General features: G+C 41.2%; 1 protein-coding gene across 3 annotated transcripts in view; it reads left to right on the forward strand.

The window, feature by feature from the left end:
* Positions 1 to 18,747, forward strand: part of COL4A6 (collagen type IV alpha 6 chain) — a 123,044-nt gene that overhangs the window by 72,411 nt on the left and 31,886 nt on the right. For all 3 annotated transcript variants that reach the window (XM_021406341.1, XM_021406342.1, XM_021406343.1), the window contains 4 exons: positions 9,512 to 9,646; positions 11,876 to 11,920; positions 17,296 to 17,412; positions 18,459 to 18,527. In XM_021406341.1, the coding sequence (XP_021262016.1) occupies positions 9,512 to 9,646; positions 11,876 to 11,920; positions 17,296 to 17,412; positions 18,459 to 18,527 (366 nt within the window). The remainder of the gene's footprint in view (positions 1 to 9,511; positions 9,647 to 11,875; positions 11,921 to 17,295; positions 17,413 to 18,458; positions 18,528 to 18,747) is intronic.

The raw sequence follows: 18,747 nt of genomic DNA on the forward strand, positions 1-18,747 counted from the left end.
TTGGGAATCTATACAAAATAAGCAGGTACTCTGACGTTTCTTTGATCAAAATCTCCTTGAACCCCCAAATGTAATTTTAAAATAGGTTTGATCTGACATTCCAGCAACCTGGAAAGGGATGAGCCTGGCCCAGGCTTCATGCTTCAGAGCTAGGTTTAAAATTGTGCAAGGGGAGGAATGTGGCTTTGCTATCCCATAACATAGTGGGGCAGGACCTTGTCTGTCAGCCCCAGTGTTTAGCAGGGAGTCCAACTGGTGAGCATGAAATAATTGCTCTAAGGATTGGTACCCTTAACTTCTATCTAGCTCCTGATGATTAGTGGCTGGTTTCTCTCCAGAAGTGTGTGAGACATTAAATCTTTGGGGGAAGTCTTTCGTTGTCATTTTTTCAATTGCTTTTGTAACTCTACATGTTCTTCTCCATGTGGCTGTCTCTGTAAAATTACTCCTGAATTACTGGTCTCAGATTCGTCTCATAGGATTTAGTTACCCAGGTTAAATGCCAGGATTTAAGTAGACTGGGAATTTAGTTTAGCTGCTGATAGAAACCAAAGCTGGGAATAACTTATCTGTAGCTGAAACTCCAATGAAGAGCTCTGGAGAATGAAGTTCCCGTAAAAGATTTGTGAACTGTTTTCTTGCCTCTAGCATAAGGAGGCCCTTTAGAAAGGGCAGGAAGGCATCAAGTAAGGTAAGTGATCGCTACAGCTCTGTAACCTTTAGGGTTTTTTTCTTTTGTTACTGGTTTCTTCATTGTCATTTCTTTCTGAACTCAATGAAAGTCATGTTTGGGGAAGTTCCAGTGCAAGAGGACACACTCTGTTCCCACAGCATGAGGGAAATAGAAGGCTCTTTGTATCAAGAGCAGAGCAGAAGGGGCTTCCGTAATTCCTTTTCCATCTCTTCATCCCACTGTATAGTCTCATGCCTCTGGTCCATTCCTTGTCGCTGTTATCTCCTTACCCCTGTGTTACTGGGGCAGCAGGACATGTCCTGGCTGTGCTTGGTTTTCAGTTCCCAGTCAGAAAGAAAAGCAGAAAGCTCTTATCTTTGTGCTATATATTAATGATACTATTAATGTACTCTCAAAAATTGTGAGACAGTGGGGTGGTGCTTTTTATTACATACTTATTAGTAATTCCTCATTTCCTTCACTGCTATCTCAGTCTTTCTTTTTTTGAAATCCCACATCTCCTTAAGAGTGCTGTAAAGGCTGATGGGCAAAGAATTATCTGAGCTCTGCAGTTCTTCCTGCTTCCTTGCTACCGAGAGATTTGAACAGCAGCTTTCTTGGTGAATAGACTGGGTTCTTAGAGCCAGTGCCTTCGTGGGACACATGAAAGTCGGTATCACTGCCCCTCGGAGCAGCAGTGAGGGTTTCACCCATCTCTGCTGAGGAACAAGGGTGCTTGGGAAACACTGGCGTGAGCAGGGTGCTGCTAGATCTGCTCCTTGCCCACATCCCTCTGGGCGAACACCACCTTCTTACAGGCTGTGCTTACAGGAGGAATTAGAAAACTGAAATTTGGGTATGTTGCAAAAGAAAGAGCTGGAGAAGAGCCCAAAGCAAATTAACAGATCTGGGCACAGCAGACCCTCAGGAGGTTTGGAGTCTGTGCGGCTTCAGCATGTGGCTGAACCCGTCCTGCCTTTCTAGATACAATGTCCCTTTAATAGTCTTAACAGGACTGACACTGGCAAGATTTCACTTGTTCAGTACACTGTTCAATACAGCTAATTTTCTACTGACAACATTTTTTGCAACAATGAATCTTCTGTCGCTTGAGTCCATCAAGAAGGCAGCTTGGAAATGCCAGCCAGAGGGGGAGGTAGCATGAAGTTCATTGTAGCTGCTCCGCTGAGTAGCTCTTTGGAAAACCATTGGACTCTTCTGGTTTGTTCTGTAGGGTGCTAGGGCCAAGTGGAAGGGAAAAAACACAATGCTCCTTCTTCCTCTTTTGTCATGACCTCGCAGAACATCCTTGGAGAAGCTGTGTAATGGAGGGTGTATCTTGGAGAGAATCAGAAGCTGTGGCGTCATGGGCAGTGCTCCTGATATGACTTGCTAACCAGAGAAATGTATTTATTCTGTAGCAGCCCATGAAGTCACCATGACTTTAAACTTGTTTTTCTCTAAGGGACTTCAATGTCACTAAGAAGCAGCGGCATCTGCAGATCAGTCTGGCTGAGAAAAGCCCTGCAAGCAAAGCCAACAGAGCCGGGGGATCTGAGCCTCTTCCCATCCTGCCCTATCTCCTATTGCGGGCACTGGCCACCAAGGAGCTGCTAGCCAGCATTTCCTGTGGCCATGTTCTCGCTGAGAACTACTTGTTTGTATTCTGGGGAACAAATGCTTTTTGCCAGCAGGAAGATGGAAAGAGGTCCTAGAGAAACCCTGCATTTCCTTCCAAAGTAACTAACGCTATTGTATTAAAATTCAGCTCATGTCTTGTGCTGCTGTCAAGAGGTGTAGATAATATTCAGAAGTGCCCTTCCTTCAGTTAAGGGCAGGAAAATGTTATGACAGCTGCTATCCTAAGTGAATAGGTCGGGGAACTGTAGAGGCTTTCTAAGACATATTTTAGAGATTAGGCACCAAAAAGTTGAGGGAGAGAAGATGAACTGAGGTTGCAAAAGACCATAAAATCCCATAAAACATTCAAACCCTTGGCTGTACTTTGCTCTTTTGTTACAGAAGAAATGCTTAGTTCGTAAGCAAATTGAAGTCAGCTAGGCCTCACTGCAACATTTTTTGCTAAGATTTCATAATTGTGTAACACATCCTTTCAATATAAGCCTACTTTTTGGAATGTTAATGAGCGTAGCATTGTGCCAAAGCTCGAGAGGTGTGGAGAGCAGTTCTTGCCTGCTGCTGCTCACCTTCTGCCTCGTGCTCCATTTCCTCAGTTGCCCTGCCAGGCTTCTGCATGCCTGATTTCAGAGTGGCGCGGTTGTCAGTTCTCATACGCTGACTACACGAGCTGTACTCTGTTCGTGTAGGAACCTAACTTCACTCTTTGAGTTTAAAGTAGAAAAGGCTCACCAAAAAACCCTCTTACTGTGGCAAGTAGTGAAAAGTTCAAGACAAGAAGAAAAGAAAGGACAAAGGCAGATCACCTGGGCAAGGCTGCCTGGGGCCTCCTGGCCGATTAGCTTAAACAAACAGCGGGTAAGCTGGAGGATTCAGGGGTGATCACCTCGGATGTGATACTCTGGAATATCTCTCTCCAATACCTATTGTCTGCAAGCCACAGTAACTCTTACAGGTTTCTTTTCTGAAATATGGCCTTCACTCAGATTTATGCCTTTGGTGGGAGCAAGTCAATGTCATTCAAGTTTACAGTATAGCCCCTTAAAGTAAGCATCAACTCATAACTTCCTTGCAACCATTGTTCATTTAGTTGAAATACAACGTAAGACACTACCATGCTTCATAAATCTCACTGCTTGTTCCTTATCTTAAAAAAAAAATAATTAATTAAAAAGAAATCCCCATAAATAGTGTCATTAGGCTCCTGTAGTGCCTTTGTGTGATGCTAGGTGCAGGTAGGCTGTTGCCTGGCCTTGGCATCGCTCAGAGAGAGGGTGCAGCCCACGTGCCCTCTTGCTTTCACATTGTCTGTATTCTCTGTGGCCTGGAGCCTTTCCATGTGCTCTTACTGTCTTATCTACCCCAGAGATTGCAGTACATCAAAGCAAAAAAGCAATCTGAGTTAAGTCTTTTTTCATCTTCCTTTTTTTTTTTTTTTTTTGACTCTTAGGTTTTCCTTTAAGGAGTTTCTTTAAAGATTGCAGAGTATAAAATGAAGCAATTACTTAGCTTTAACGCTGAGTCACTCCTGGCATTGTCTGTGGTGGGGGAGAAAGGCAACAGTATGGGGTCCCTCTGTGTGCTATAAACAGAAATAGAAAATATGTGGGGTTGATTGGATCAGCGTGTTCCATAATGCTTTTTAACTGGAAATGGAGCATAAAGAACATATTTTTCAGACATTTAAATGTCCAATTTAAATAAAGATATTTTTGATGTCCAGGATATTATAAGCAAGTTCTATATTTATGTGGTAAATCTTCAGTTGTAACTTTATTTGTTACTGAAGTACCGGATTTGGGAAGCAGATCATTTATTAGAATCAAAGCAGTTGTTTTCTTGTTTGTTTTTAAACATTAAAAATAGTGTGTAAAGCCATATATATACACATGGATTTTCTACTTGTGCTCATGTCTACTCCAGTTTAATAGAAATAAGTATTTTTGGAAGTAGAATTGGAAATTATTATGATAAACAGCTTGCAGTTGCCAATTTCTATGTTAAAAGATTACTCCTGGGATGACCAGTACAGCCTTGGCACTCTGCAGTGTGGCATGCCAAGCTCTGCTTTGCATAAACAGAAAAATCCCACACTTAGAGATGAAACTAAAGAATTCCACATGGTACAGGAATAATATTTCTCTTCTTTTAAAAATAAAATCACAGAATGATTACCCTGACGCTCTACCTTCTAAAAAACCAACAAATGGGGAGTATCAAAGGAAAGATACTGAGTGAAACAAGATTGCTGCGTGGGATATTTTTCTGGTCCGTTATTTCTTTGCGTGTGATAAAAGAAGCTGTGTAGAACAGTAAGTTATATGCTAGAAATACGGAAGCCATTCTGAACAAGAGTTTCCCTGAGTTTGTAAAAGAATTGGAGAATGACTTTCTTTAAAAGTACAAAGCATTTTTCAGTAGGGAAAATAATTACTTATGCTGGAATGCGAGTGTGGCACTAACCTGTAATTTAGGGAAATAGTGAAGAGTTTTTCATCAGTAATTACTGTTATTGCAGTAGAGCTGTGAGGCCCCAGATGAGAGCAGGGCTACTTGTGCTAGGCACTGCGTGTCAGGCAGGAGATAACCACTGCTGCAGGAATCCTGTACAAGAGGGGAAGGGAGGAAATGGAGGCCTGGAAAAGAGGACTGGTTCACCCAAGGGTCATGCCACTGAGAGGCCCCTACGTGCTAATGGACACCGCTGCCTTGCTGTGATACATCACTTGCAGTCACTGCACCTGAGCTTGGTGTGTTGGTCATGTGTCATCTTTATAATGTAGCATCTCTGGTTAGGGAGAATGGCTGTGGTTTAAGTGAGGAAGGAATAAATTTCTCTGCCACTGACCTGTGTGAACACATCTCGAAGGACCATCCCTCACATGGGTCTTTCTGCACAACGTGGGAGTCAGGACTCATGGATCTTCCCTCAGAGTTTTAAGCTAGACTCTGCTCCTCATACAAAGAATAGGAGAACGTGCCTTTCTAGTGCCATAAAGATTTAATGGTTGGTTCTTTGGTTTGCCTTAATGCGTTCAGCTGAGTAAAAAATGCTTTAGGCTATAAACCATGTACTTGTGAAGTAAATCTTTGTCTCTAACACATTCATTTTTGGAGGAAATGATGGATGAGGAAAAAAAGTGTGAATAAGACCTTTTAAAAACCATCGTCACTGAATTCTTGAAAAGAAGGAGCTTGGGATTCTGTACAACTTAGTATTGTACTAGAACAGAAGTCAAAAGCCGTGTTACAGAAAACATCCCTTAATCTGTCTGATAGATTTGTGCATTAGTTTGGGAAAGCATGAACATCTTTAAATTCAGTGGCTTTTTGCATACATTGGATCTTTATTTTACTTAGAATAATGTTTCTTCTTTAATGTGCCAAGGTCTGCAAACTTACTAACTGAAACTAGTCTGCCCTACTTGATCAGTAGCATTCTGCTTGGTTAGAAATCAACTTGTCTGGCTTCCTGAATTTCAGCACCCTTTTTTGCTGATGAGCCACTGAATTAATGTCTGGTAGTGAATGAAGCTAGCAGAACTGCCCCCTGGGTAAGCAGGCACTTGTATTATTTCTTTTGTCCCTGAAATTAGGGACTTGTTGGGTGGTTCCCTACCTCTGCTACCTGTGTTCCATTGCACAGTGAAAGATGGAACCGATTTACACTTGATTCTCCAAGCTAACAGAGGCACTGGGGGGGCAAGAAAAAAGAATGTTTGGAATTTGCAGCGCTATGTGTAGCAGCTCTGCTGCAGTGGGCGAAAATTTATGTGGGGTATTAGAGCTGGCAAAAGGGGTAGGGACAATGGAGAAACTGTGATGTATTCAGCTGTGCAGCAGTGAGTTCCTTAGGGACTCCCCCATTACCCACCCAGCTGGCTTTCCCTCATGGCACATGGGGATGCAATGGATTACAGGATGAAGGGAAGAAGACTCATTTTATAGAGCCTTTTCCATCTTCAAAGACCCTGAGATCAATGTACGTTTTGCAGTCATTTTGTTTTACCTTCCTCTGCAGTGTGGTGATGCAGGTGCAACGGGTGCTTCCTATCCCCAGCCATTTTTCCCACTTTGCTGTGTATCAGGAGCAGGAACCTGGGTCTGAGACATCTCTGTAGTTTGAATGGTTGCAATGGCAAAGTACATAACAGAGAAGTGTGTCACATATGTTGAACTCGTGGGGCAAAATTCTGAAATTATCTGTGGAAAGGCCACAGGTGTGTCTCGATGCCATTTTTATTTACCAGCAAGATATTCACTACAGAAGAGTAGGCATCCTGATTTGGTGCTGCTTGGGTACTGAAAGCCTGATACACAAATGTGTTTGAGAATGCAGGTCATGTGTTTCAAATATATGGAATTCTAGTCAGCATTTATGGAAAGATTCACAAGTTGCAGTAATTTCATAGAGTTTGTCCTTGCTTGGTGTTAACAGAATTTCTGTTATTTTCAATTAAAAAAAAGACACAAAAGCAATACCTTTTTTTTCAGTTTGTAATGGTTTTTGTACTGGACTATATGCGTGTATATATGACTAAAAATGGAGGGCTCTGTTGATTCCCTGAAGTTTCTTTTTGATACAGTTCATGTTTGATAATTAATCTTGTCCTCACTTTGAAGAGCTATTTGTTCTTTTTATCCTTGGGCTAAGTGAGAAGTGAGAGCAGTCCTGGTGCCAAAGCACAGTCAAGATGAGGCCCTTACTTTTTACCACAAGGTAAACTCACTAGAGTCACTGAACCCTGTGAGTTTACTTTGTGGGAAAACCTGAGTCTTTGTTGTGCTTTTCTCCTGGCATTGCTCTGGCATGGCACAGCACCTGCTCCTCACAATGCTTTTGTCTTGGGACAGTTCATGGGAGTGCTGCTGAGTGACGAAAAGCATGGCTTCTTTAGCAACAAGGGAAAGTCCTTTGTTTTAGCATAGAAAATATGATTTCCATCCCCACAGACTTCAAAAGAAACAGTAGGAATTCTTGAGAGCTTGATTATCATGGTATAATCGTGTTATCAGAGAGATTAGAAGCACTTTACTGTGTCTTTATGGTTTGTGGCACTCTAAGGCACTGGACAGAATCTTTCAAGCACTGTTAAAATCTCTCTTGTAGGGCGCTAAGGCAAAAAAGGGCTTTTTATCTGTGAATACTGACATACAGAGAACATACTTCCTTTTTCTGTCAGCTACGGAGCTGGGCACAGGCAGAACCCATAGTTCCTGGTCCTTTCTGTCTCCTTTAGATACAATTGTCTCAGTCCTCTGCAGCAACGCAGAACAAAAACCTCCTAAGATTTTCATAGCAATCACTTCCCATCATCATGAGGCGGTGTCATTAACGGGCAAAGTAATTGAATACGGAAGTGTTAACAGTTCAGATGGTTGAGGAATTCTGTGTATTTTCCTTAGAGGTCTTGGTGGACTCTGGGTGCTGTTGCTCTCCAGGCTGCTGACTGGCCTGCTCAGTCCAGCTGTCTCTGCACGGCTGCGTTGCCTTGAGGTGAGCTGTGCACAGCCCACATCTTGTAAGTGAAACATTGCCTGCAAGACTCTGAATAGCTTGGAAGGTTAAAGCTGAGACCAACAGTGAGAGCAAAGCATGTGATTTTCACAGCGTGTTCCTTGTTTTGCGTGATTGCCAAGTACCACTGAAGATTTGGGGATTAATACTATGATCATTTGGTCCCAAAATAAAGGGACCCAAAGTGAAAAAAGTTAAAAATAATCAACTGAAAAGCCTTTTCAAATGGGAGCCTGTGCCCCTGGAGGTTCTCAGTGTGCATAGTGTGTGTGCAGAAAAGGTATGAAATGTGAAACAGCTGTACTTGACCTCTGTTAAAGGCTGAGATGAAACAATCACAACAGAGAGTGATGTGAGGGAGCTGCTGAATTTTGTAAGGAAACTGCTCCAGGAGTGATGGGATGTGGGGTGTAATGTTTTAGCCTAAATGGGCATAAAAATGACCCCGGAAAAGAATTTAAAAACTCAAATACAGGTTCTTTCAATTCATTTGATTATTAACATGTAAAAATGCATTTTTAAATTGACAGCAAAGTCTTTTACCGGCCAAGGCATGGAGTCAAGACTTCGTATGTCTCCAGCTGAGATTATTAAAACCTTTGCAGCAGGGAGCTGCATTCCTTTTGCTGTTTTAAGGAGTTAGGGAAATAGAAGAGAAATACAGCGTCATGGGCATGAGCACTAGAGAACTGAAAGGAGGATTTATTTTCTTGTAAACTTCTTCCTCCATTCTGTATCTTTTAATGTCGGGCTTGATTCTTTGCATGGATAACTTCGTGTAACACACTGCATATCTTGCCACTAGAAAGCATAGTCCTAAACTGCCGATTTCTGCCAATACTGTGGGATCTTAGAAACTGTTGATCTATTTCAGATTTTCTCAAAATGAACTGAGACGTGTAAAAATGTTAACACAAAACTCCGTGGTAAGTATTCAGCTGTCAAGTGGCAGCTTCTGAGGCTAAGAAAAAAACAGCGCCTACAGCAATATTTCTATAGCATTGTTTTGCTAAATAAGCAAGTACCAGACTGCGCTGCGCATCTCTGTGGTGATAGAACAATAGAAGTTCGTCAGTCACGCACGAGTGTCTGCAGTTTTAGAAAATGTCGCCATCTTCAGGCAATGATTTGTCATTGCACCATCTTCTCTTGAGCTTGGGAAGTCAAAATACACACCTTGACTAGAAGGTAATCAGTGTGGAATATAAGTTAATTCACTGTGGAATTAATTCCAGTCTTGAGCCAACCACGGTACCAGTCTCAAATAATCTGAGGCGTGCTTTCTGATTGCATGTGACCCTCTCACTTCTTGCGTCTTGTTTTGTCTTTCTGTTGTACTTGAACTAAAGCATAAACAAAAAAGCTTTTTGTATTTTGTACTGCGGAAAAAGAGTCTGCAAACTTCGTAAGCAGTAGTCAGCTTCATCTCAAAACACTGTTGTCTTACCACGTTTCTACAGCAATATGGACACTAGTAAATCTTCCAGGAATAAAAGGGCGATTTCTGTTACTCGTTATTTATCTGAAATACGTCTAAAAACAATCTCTATCTGAAAATTTGAAGGGAAAACTTTAGTCCTAACTAACCTAGCAGGTATCGAGTTATGTTAAAGATTGAGCTGGATGGAGTAAATGAAAGTTTATGAACGTGGTATATTGACTTATTTTTTCTTGTATTTTAGGGTCGACCGGGACCAATTGGGATTCAAGGACCGATAGGTGCTCCTGGATTTACTGGTCCAGAAGGTTTACCAGGAGCAAAAGGAGAGAGAGGAGCAGCGGGCCCCCCCGGACCAGCTGGGCACAAAGGTAACAAGGTAAGTTCAACAATGAATTTTCTTTTTTTTTTTTCCCCTGCAATACATCTATAGTCTTGTTTGATCTGTGTTTGAATATATAAAGAACATCTTGGACTGTCTGCCAAAGGGTAAGAACACAAGAGTATTACATTAGCACATTTAGAGAATCCTCTGATTTTATTCTGAAGTGAAAACAGAGTTTCTAAAGCTGCTGAATGTTGTAGCCATCCTGGTAGGTAAACCGTAGCTAGAAGAACGTTGCTGTTGCCAGTAGTTTCTCACTTCACCTGTCCAGAGATAGATAGATATCATTCGCACTACATTTAGGAAGATCTGGAGCTGGTTCCTATGCAGAAGATATTGAGCTGACATCTGAAAAAAGGAATGATTATTGGACAGAATCTGTAATTCAGTTTTGCAGGTGAAAAGCTATTTATAACAGAGGTAATGTTATAAACTGCCATGTTAAATAGAATAATCTAACATAAACCATTGGTATCAATGAATGGAATGTGTATGAATGGGCACAATAGCAAATGTGCTTTGATGCCCTGAGGGTTTGTTCTGCTGTTTCTTCTTAGGAAGTAGGAAAGGGGGAAGTTCAGACTAGGCAGAAGAGTCAGTGGAAGTATGAACAAATGCTTTCACTAATATAGAGTGGATACATGAAGGTAGTTTACCTTAAGGAAAGTTTACATTGTGCTCTAGGCATGTGTTTGCATCATAAGGAACGTTTAGATGTTGTGTTGAGGGACATGGTTTAGCGAGAACTGTTGGTGATAGGTGGATGGTTGGACTGGATGATCTTGTAGGTCTGTTCCAACCTTGATGAATCTATGATTCTATGAGTTTTGAATTGTGCACTGAGGACTCACTGTGTCCGATTGCATAATGTAATGCAGAGTATATGCTTCCACCACATAGCCTAAGAGAAGTTATATGATAGGAATGTCTGATACTGTCTAATGGAGGAGCTGGAATGAGATTCCCATTCTCATGCATATATGGTTCGACAAAAGGAATGTTTCAAGGACAATAGTTTGAAGTTAAACGTGTTGCGCCTTATTTCTAAAATCTGAGGGAAATATGGGACATCAGGACAAGGGCTTTTGTTCCAGGACTGTCCAGAACATCTTACCAGTCTACCTGATGCAATATGCTCAAATTATGTATGCGAATAAGGAAAAAATGGATAGTTTAGGAACCAGGACCAGCAGAGCTTGTCTTGCTACGTTTTGCCAGCTGCTGGTAGGTGAGACAGCTAGGTGAATGTCAGATCACTTCTGCTTTCGTATGCTGCAGTGACACTCTCCTTTTGCTTAATATTAGTCAAGACATTGAAGTTTCAGTCACCCTTTCTCATAAGGCAAAGAACATAGTAAACTGACGATGATGACAATGAAAGTCATTGCTTCAGTATTGCATTAATCTGAAAGGCAAAGGAGTACTCAAAACAAACACTGACTGATGATATTAGTGATATTTCACAATTCTAGCAGGTAACACTGGAGTCAATAAACTCAGATTTTGGAAGAGACAGAAATCCGGAACAGAACTAGCCTTTAACAACTAGAACCAATTACCTTGAACTGAAGTAGTCCTTTATCTACTCCAGAACTTCTGTTTCTATCCATTGAAATGGCTGCATATACAATACTAACATGCAGTAAGATTCTACCTTCCTCTCCTTCAGAGAAGCAATATACTTCACCTTTCCAAAGCAAAAATAATTTAGGGTGCTCATACGGCCTGTTCTACTATTATCCAAAGTAGAGCAGTAGAGCCAATGAAGTGATATTCCCTCAGTCAGAGGTGATCTGAAATTAATACAGTTGTCTGCTTATCCTTGGGTGGAGGTATCAAAATATAGACAGAAAAACCTGTAAGGCTTGTTGAAACTCTTGATCTTCCAAGTGTTACACTGAGAGTTATATTTACACTGGAGTGTTTATATTCCTGGCATCTTATTTTCCCCAGATGTGCAATAGGAGATTATATTTTTCCTTTAAATTGCCTGATTAAAACATTCCTGAAACACTCGTCTGGCATCTAGTCAAGCTCAGATGTTCAGTTTATATCTTCAGTGACCTCTGTGGTCAGAGAGAATCTACATGAGATAGTTTGCTCCTTTTAGTGTTGAAAGTTGAAGTCCAAGTCTGGAAATGTTGGAGTGAAAAGTACCTCACTAGTGACTGAAATATACAGATTAATAAAGAGAAATATAATGCATACTCATTTTTATTTCAGGGTTCAATGGGAGTTCCAGGATTTCAAGGCATCAACGGGATCCCAGTGAGTTTGCATATGTAAATATAAGTCAATTGAATGTTAGTCACAGCCAAAAGCATGTAGGCACGAGTCTTGCTTGAGACATGCAAAATGTATCTTCCCTCTGGAGGGAAATGGCAATTCTTCATACCGTGTAATGATGGAGACTCTAGCTTCTCTGTTTGAAGTTAGGGAACTGGACTTTTTTTTTCAATCTTTCACACTGCAGTTTATATTGCAGTTAGATCTTATCTTACTCGTTGCGGGCACAGGGTGCAAGTTGTTCCAATTTTCTTTGCAGTAGCCTTGTTGTATGTGATAACTGTTATCAGATCTCCCTCAATCTTCTTTTCCTATGATGTGAAACGAAACAGCGATTAGAGCTGAGGCCTCCAAGGAATTCTTGCTTCCAGACTAGGTGCTAGTACTGGTTTAGATCTGAGCCTTGCAGAAACCTAAAATAGGAAAGAGTTAAGTACTGTATTTGCCATGTGGTACGAGTTGGTAACTACTTTCCCTGACCATTAGGAGTTTTTTGTTTGCTTCTTTACAACTTGAACTTTCTAGTAGTTGCTTCTTGCATCATACTGAAAATTATATGACTTGAGTATTTTGATGAGCTCTCTCTTGCTTTGGTTTTCCCCAGTGATTCTTTGCCTCAGAGGACTTTTAGCTGGGCCGGCTTTAGAAGTAGCCTGAAATTTCCTTGTTTTCTCAGCACTATTTAGCTAATGCTATTTTCTCCTTCTGGAATTAGAATTATTTTTCTTTTCTTGATGATACTTTTCCCACTGTATGCTTGTGCTTCTGAGCATACTTACTCTCTTTCCTATCTACCTTACTTTCTCAGCTGGCCAAGAGCTTCAACACAGTTGAGCTGTGTTTTCTGACTTCCTATCAAAAACTGAATTGTTTTGATGGGTTGGCTGAAAATGCACAGTTGGCCCCATGAAGGAGCTTGCTTGATTCCAGTTCCTTCCTGACCTCTTCTCTCCCCCTCAGTTCATCCTTGCCTGTTTTCTCTGCTGCTCTACTCCCTTGCTGCTATTTTTTTTCTTTTCCCACCAGCCAACTAACTCTCTAGCTCTGAAGAGAACAAGCTGTTCCCATAATACTTAATTTAATTGAACACACTGTGGGAACATGCTGTTCTCAGGGTATTTTTTCAGATGAAGCTCTGGAGAAAGGGGATTCCCAACAATAAGGGGAGGATAGAGATATAGCAAAAGCCACTGCCAGGTAGTTGGCAGCAGCAGGCATTCCAAGGAGAAAGTGGGGGAGGCAGATAAGAGGAGTCAAAGCCTCCAGCATATGCAGATCTACTCTGTCTGCTTTACAATATTGAGCAGGTGGGTGAATGGGAAAGAATTAGATTGTGCTGCTTATGACCAGTGAAATGCTCACCTTTGGCTCTTCTGTGTCACAACTGCAGGGCAGAACAAGGGGGCAGTTTACGTTCTAGCCATTGAGACAAATGCTGCCATTCTGGGTGAAAACAGCAAACATCACTGCTTTGAGAAAATACTTACATTTTTGCCAGTCACGTTTCAGGATAGGGAGTAGCTTAGGTTTGTTGTGAAATGTACACAAACTGATGCGTATTATATGTTAGTGTGAAATGCAGAGCAAAGGAGAGAAAGCATATGTGTGCTGATACATTTAACAGAAAAATAAAAATGTATCACTATCTTTGCACAAGAATTAACATCCAAACATGAAGAGAGCATCTTTGGAGCCTGCAGGTATGTTAGTGTGGGCAGGTATATTTTGGTTGGGGCCAAAAGACTGCAAGACTGTAATTAAGAGGAGAATCCCGCTGTTGACCTTAATGGAAGTGGTGTTCCATAGAATTCCCCCAGGGGAATACTGGTGGCAACTAAATCATGTTGTTGCAGCTGGCCTGACTAATCCTTTTAACCTAGTAAATACAGCAGCAGCATGTGTTTATTGCTAGCCCTTCTGTGTCACAGTGCGAAGGAAACTGTCTAATCCTTAGCCCTACTCGGGAAGTTTCTTTTTTCCCATAGGACAAGATTCAAGGACACCTCTGGCAAGGGCTGAAGCTGGAGAGGTATACAGCTTTTCATGAACTATCCAAAGAGTTCTAGAAAGAAGTGTTTCTATGAAGAATAGGCGCTTGTCTGTGCAATGAAAGTTAGAGTTACATGGAGAGGAAAAGTTCTCTATTTTATGTCCCTCCTAGAGGAAATGCAAACACTTGGCAAGGCTGTAAAGAGGCCACTTTACTGTAGCAATCCATGAACCTGCTTATTCAATTAGTTTTCTGTTCACCCTTGATTGCATTTGTTTCCCTCTTTTTAAATATTTGTTGAGCTCTCCTGTTGGGATGGCCTTTGTGCTAAGCCTGTTTGATTTAGAAAAGAGGTTGCTTGGGATCACAGCGTTAGTGTATGCAAAAGAGTCAGATAAAGCAAAAGCCTAGATGAACAGTTCAGATTTCCTTTTTCTGTCTCCTAAGGAATGCCCCCTTTTGTGAGAACAGAGAGCACAAGTAATCTCTCCAGCCTGTTCTCAGCTCAGGTTTGTAAACTAGTTACTCTGCCATGTCATGTGTAACAACTGTAAAAGCTGCTGCTTCAGGTTTGTTGAGGTGCTTGAGCTGAACTGACGTGTCTGACACAGGAATTGGAGGAGCTGGGAATGAGTAAATGGAGTGAAACTCTTAGAACTAATAGAGTGAAACTGTTAACTACTGTTTTTTAGGTAAAAATAGCTGTTTTAATTGGAGTTTTAAATTCCTGTAGAAAAGCTTCATTTCAACCAGATTCTTATGACTCTTAAAGGAAGCTGGTTGTGCATACTCAGTATCACGACAGATAAGATTCTTAAAACAAGACATAATGAATCCTGATTACACAGTAGTCAGAATGTAGGAAATCTTGTGTTCTTCTAGAGCAGAAGAGACAACATGTGTCTGCGTGTCCATCTATGTCATGCTTTGGCTCAGAACCATGGACATGGATGCCATGGGATTAAGTGACAGAGCCACAGATGTGTTTAATGTACATAAGCAGTCGCTGTAGTCAGCACAGTTTGTATTCTTTTTGTGAGCCCTCCTCACTTATTAAGGGGATACCCAAATCTTTTGGGCCTCTTAGACGCTGTATTGGGCCAAGATTTAGAAGATCTTGCCCAAAGCATTTCCTGAGACATGAGGCCCACTGGTTAGCTGCCTGCCATAGCTGGCTCTTGGCCAGCCCTGGAGGCTCAGCAGCTTGGTTCCTCATCTGTCTGAGGGGCAGATGTTGACTTGGCTTCCCTAAAACCTGCAGCTGGCCAGATTATGTTGTAACCAGATATGTGTGCACTTATCTCACATAGCTTCTGTATTGTTGCTGTAAACAAAGGGAAGACTTCATAGGAATTGTCCACTCCGGCCTTCCTCTGCAGTCACAGCCTGTTGCATCAGAGACTTGCTGCTGTTGGCTATGACAAATGGTATGGACGGAGGAGGGTGGCTTGGGGTACCAAATGAAGTTATAAGAAACAAGTATAAGTGGCAGTAAATTGGTGCTTCAGGCTTTTCATGTCACTGGACTGGGGCCTGGCAAGTCCCCTGCTTGCAGACTACAGGTGGGTGCTTTGACCAGCAGACTTTAATCATCAGGGCTACTGGTACTATATTCACAGTGATGCCTCTAGCTAATGCTTTGGGATGACTTCATTCTATGTCTTGAGGCCTTGTTAAACTCAAATTTATCTCGGTCTGGGTGAACTGCCTTAATCCTGTAGTGGATATACACTTTACATTGATTCAGTTTGCACCTTACTGACTGACAGAGGGCAGATCTGGGCTCTCTCCTCTCCGTTTTGTTGGTGCAAATCACCACGTAGCTGCCAAATGCACTGGACCAAGGAACTTGTCTGTCTGAAATTAAGAAACAGAACAGTTATTTTTCTGCTGTTGGTTTCTTGCCTGCTCTGCCTGTGCTTATGCTAGCACAGAAAAGAGTGGGTGTGAGCAGCCAGCAGCATGCAATGGCCCTTTGAGGAGCAGCTGATGCTGGTGATCAGTTTCAGTGTTTACATAATTATGGTGTAAGTTGCTCTGCATCCTGGGAGAGTCACTAGGCTACTGTGTAACCCCAGCTGCTCATCTGTAAAATGAAGATTATCGCATTCTCATGTTTTCGCAAGGCATTTTACGATCCTTAGATAAAAGGCTTTACATTACTGCAAAGTTCTCATCAAGTTTGGTCAGAGCATAAGCTATTGGCGTGGACTGGGAAGACCTTCAGCAACACAAATTTAAGTGTCAAGCATGAAGGATTGCTAATGTTTTGGTTTATCTCCATTTTATCCTTTTTTATTTTTTACTTTCCTAGTGTGAGTCATAACTTATTTAATGGCATACCTTAAAGATGAATCTCTGGGATCACACAAAAATACTCTGGGAATGATACAAAATCAGAATGTACAGAGGAGACAGAGAGAACCGTCAATTATTGATATTTACTCCCTAAATTTCATTTTTCTTCTTACCATAAAACATCGTCTTTGAGTGCCACAGAGCTCACCTCTATGAAAAGGTGGGTAGGATAAAGGGAAGCTTAATACCTGGGCACTGTGACTGACAGTTTTGCCTTCTTTTGTTTTGCCAGTGCATACCCATATGATGCTGAAGAAAAAGTAACTGAAGGCTCTAATTTTTATCTCCTTTGCACCACTAGAGTGATGAGTCAAATTAATAGAGCTATGGCAGGGCTAAACTGGTGTGAAATCAGAATTAGGTACAACCCTTTCCTACCCTGCTTTTGATTATTAATTGACCATTACAAAAACTTCCTTTTAAAGACTGCTAGTTTCATTACATCCTTCTCCAGTTGCTTTGCCTAAGGTTTTAAGTTTACTATAACAAGGAAAGCTGTTTTGCTTGAATGATGTGATGCTGGAGCTGGAACATCTGTTGAACTATTAAAAGAAAGAATCCACAGTGGAGAGGAAGAGAAGTCACCAAAACTTTTAGCTGATAGGAATTATAAATGCTCAGTATTGTTGAACTTGCCTTTGTCCTCGTTTTTACATGAGCAACTTCCATTATCATTGTCAGGTGCACCCTTGCACTGTGTCATATGCTGTGTGTTTCAGATTGTGCTTTCAGGACCTAGTCACGCACAAGTTTGTACTTCAGAAAATTATCCCTTGGAGAAAAAGATAATCAAATCCAGACGATGTTCTAGGATTTAAGCTTTGGGGAGGATAAACAATGCTGGCTGAAGAACCTAGTTCTATGGGATTCTGTCATATGCTGAACTTGAGTGGGAGTTGCCTGTTTCCTTTGTTTTGTGTTGCTATTTGGAAGACATCAGTTTTCTAGGGACAGTACTGCTAATAAAATACCACCTGTCAGTCATCTTCTCTTTTTCCCTTCTACGCAGGGTCACCCTGGCCAGTCTGGACCCAGGGGTCCACCTGGCCTCGATGGCTGCAATGGAACCATTGGGAGTCCTGGTGTTTCTGGACAAGATGGATTTCCTGGCATACCTGGGCTGCCAGTACGTCCCAAGGCGATTGTAGTGTTTTGTTGTCACTAAGCCAGGATTTGCTTTTCTTACCAGTAGTGGAAAAATAGCTCCTAAGTTCTTAGGAAGAACTTTAATAACCCCAAGTTCCTTAGCATTCTTAGAGCTCAGTGTCATTTTCTTATTGAAATTCCACTCTTATTTACTGTGTAAATGTTAACTTCTGAGGCTAAAATGAAGATCCTGTGGCAACGTGCTCCCACACCACTCTGTCCCATTGTCACTGGCGGCATTCAAGCTGACTCAGAAGAGGCTGTGATAAAGCTTTTTAAGAACTATGGTGTGTCAAACATCTTCCAGTTGGAATGTTTCAAGTTAGGGGATGGTGATTCAAAAAATCATGCGTCTCCTACATGTCATCCAGACTTGAAGTTTATGTAATATTGAAAATAACAAAGCAACAAAAGCAAGTTAAAGTATGACTTTCTAAAGTAACTGATTTACTCATACCTCCTGCTCAAATTTCTATTTTGTAATGCTTGTAGGATTATATTTTTGGCAAGGAAAGCTGCTTGGATCAGCTAACTCCTCTCAAATTAAGGTGGCAATTACATGAAATTGCCTCAGATAAATTGAATGGAATGATCAAGATTAAAATAAATTGGGTAAATCTAGAATTAAAACAGCTGCTTTTTCAGAAGATTCATGCGATCTGTCGGGTTTTTTTTGTCTCACTGTTTCTAAGTAAATATGGTAATTTACAGCGCTACAGAAGTGATACATACACATGTGGGAGAGTTACAGAATGTCGACCAGATTCAAGGAGAATCTTAAAAGTTTTCAAAGGCCTAAAATAAAAGGAAAATCTAATATAAGCAGGAAAATACCAGAGAAAATGTTTGCAGAATGTTGTTTTTCTAAAGCCCCAGGAAGTCTTAAATTCTCATAATACTACTGCAGTGCTACTTTTGCAGTTTACTGGAGCCAGAAGTTCTTTGTACTGAATATAATTTCTTTCAAAACCAAATTACAATTTTTTTTTTTCCAGAAATTTACTTTTGGCATTTATTTTTTATCAGGGTCGTCCTGGCCCAAAAGGACTTAAAGGAGAACCTGTTTTTGCTCAAGGCAGCCTTAAAGGAATGAAGGTAAGATTTGTTATAGGAGAAAACACAGGATGAGAAACACTTTGATGTCCCAGAGGTTTCGGGGCTGATGCTGCTGCGCAGGTTGCTCATAGTGTTAAACGTTGGGTGTCCTGGATAGGTCTGAAGGCAGAGCAGTGAAAAAGACTATTCGTTCCTTAATGGCAACACGGAATACTCTCAGAACTTGAAATTGCTTGATCTTTGCAGCACTAAAATATCT

This window comes from Numida meleagris, chromosome 8 (assembly GCF_002078875.1).
Source record: "Numida meleagris isolate 19003 breed g44 Domestic line chromosome 8, NumMel1.0, whole genome shotgun sequence".
Taxonomy (NCBI): Eukaryota; Metazoa; Chordata; class Aves; order Galliformes; family Numididae; genus Numida; species Numida meleagris.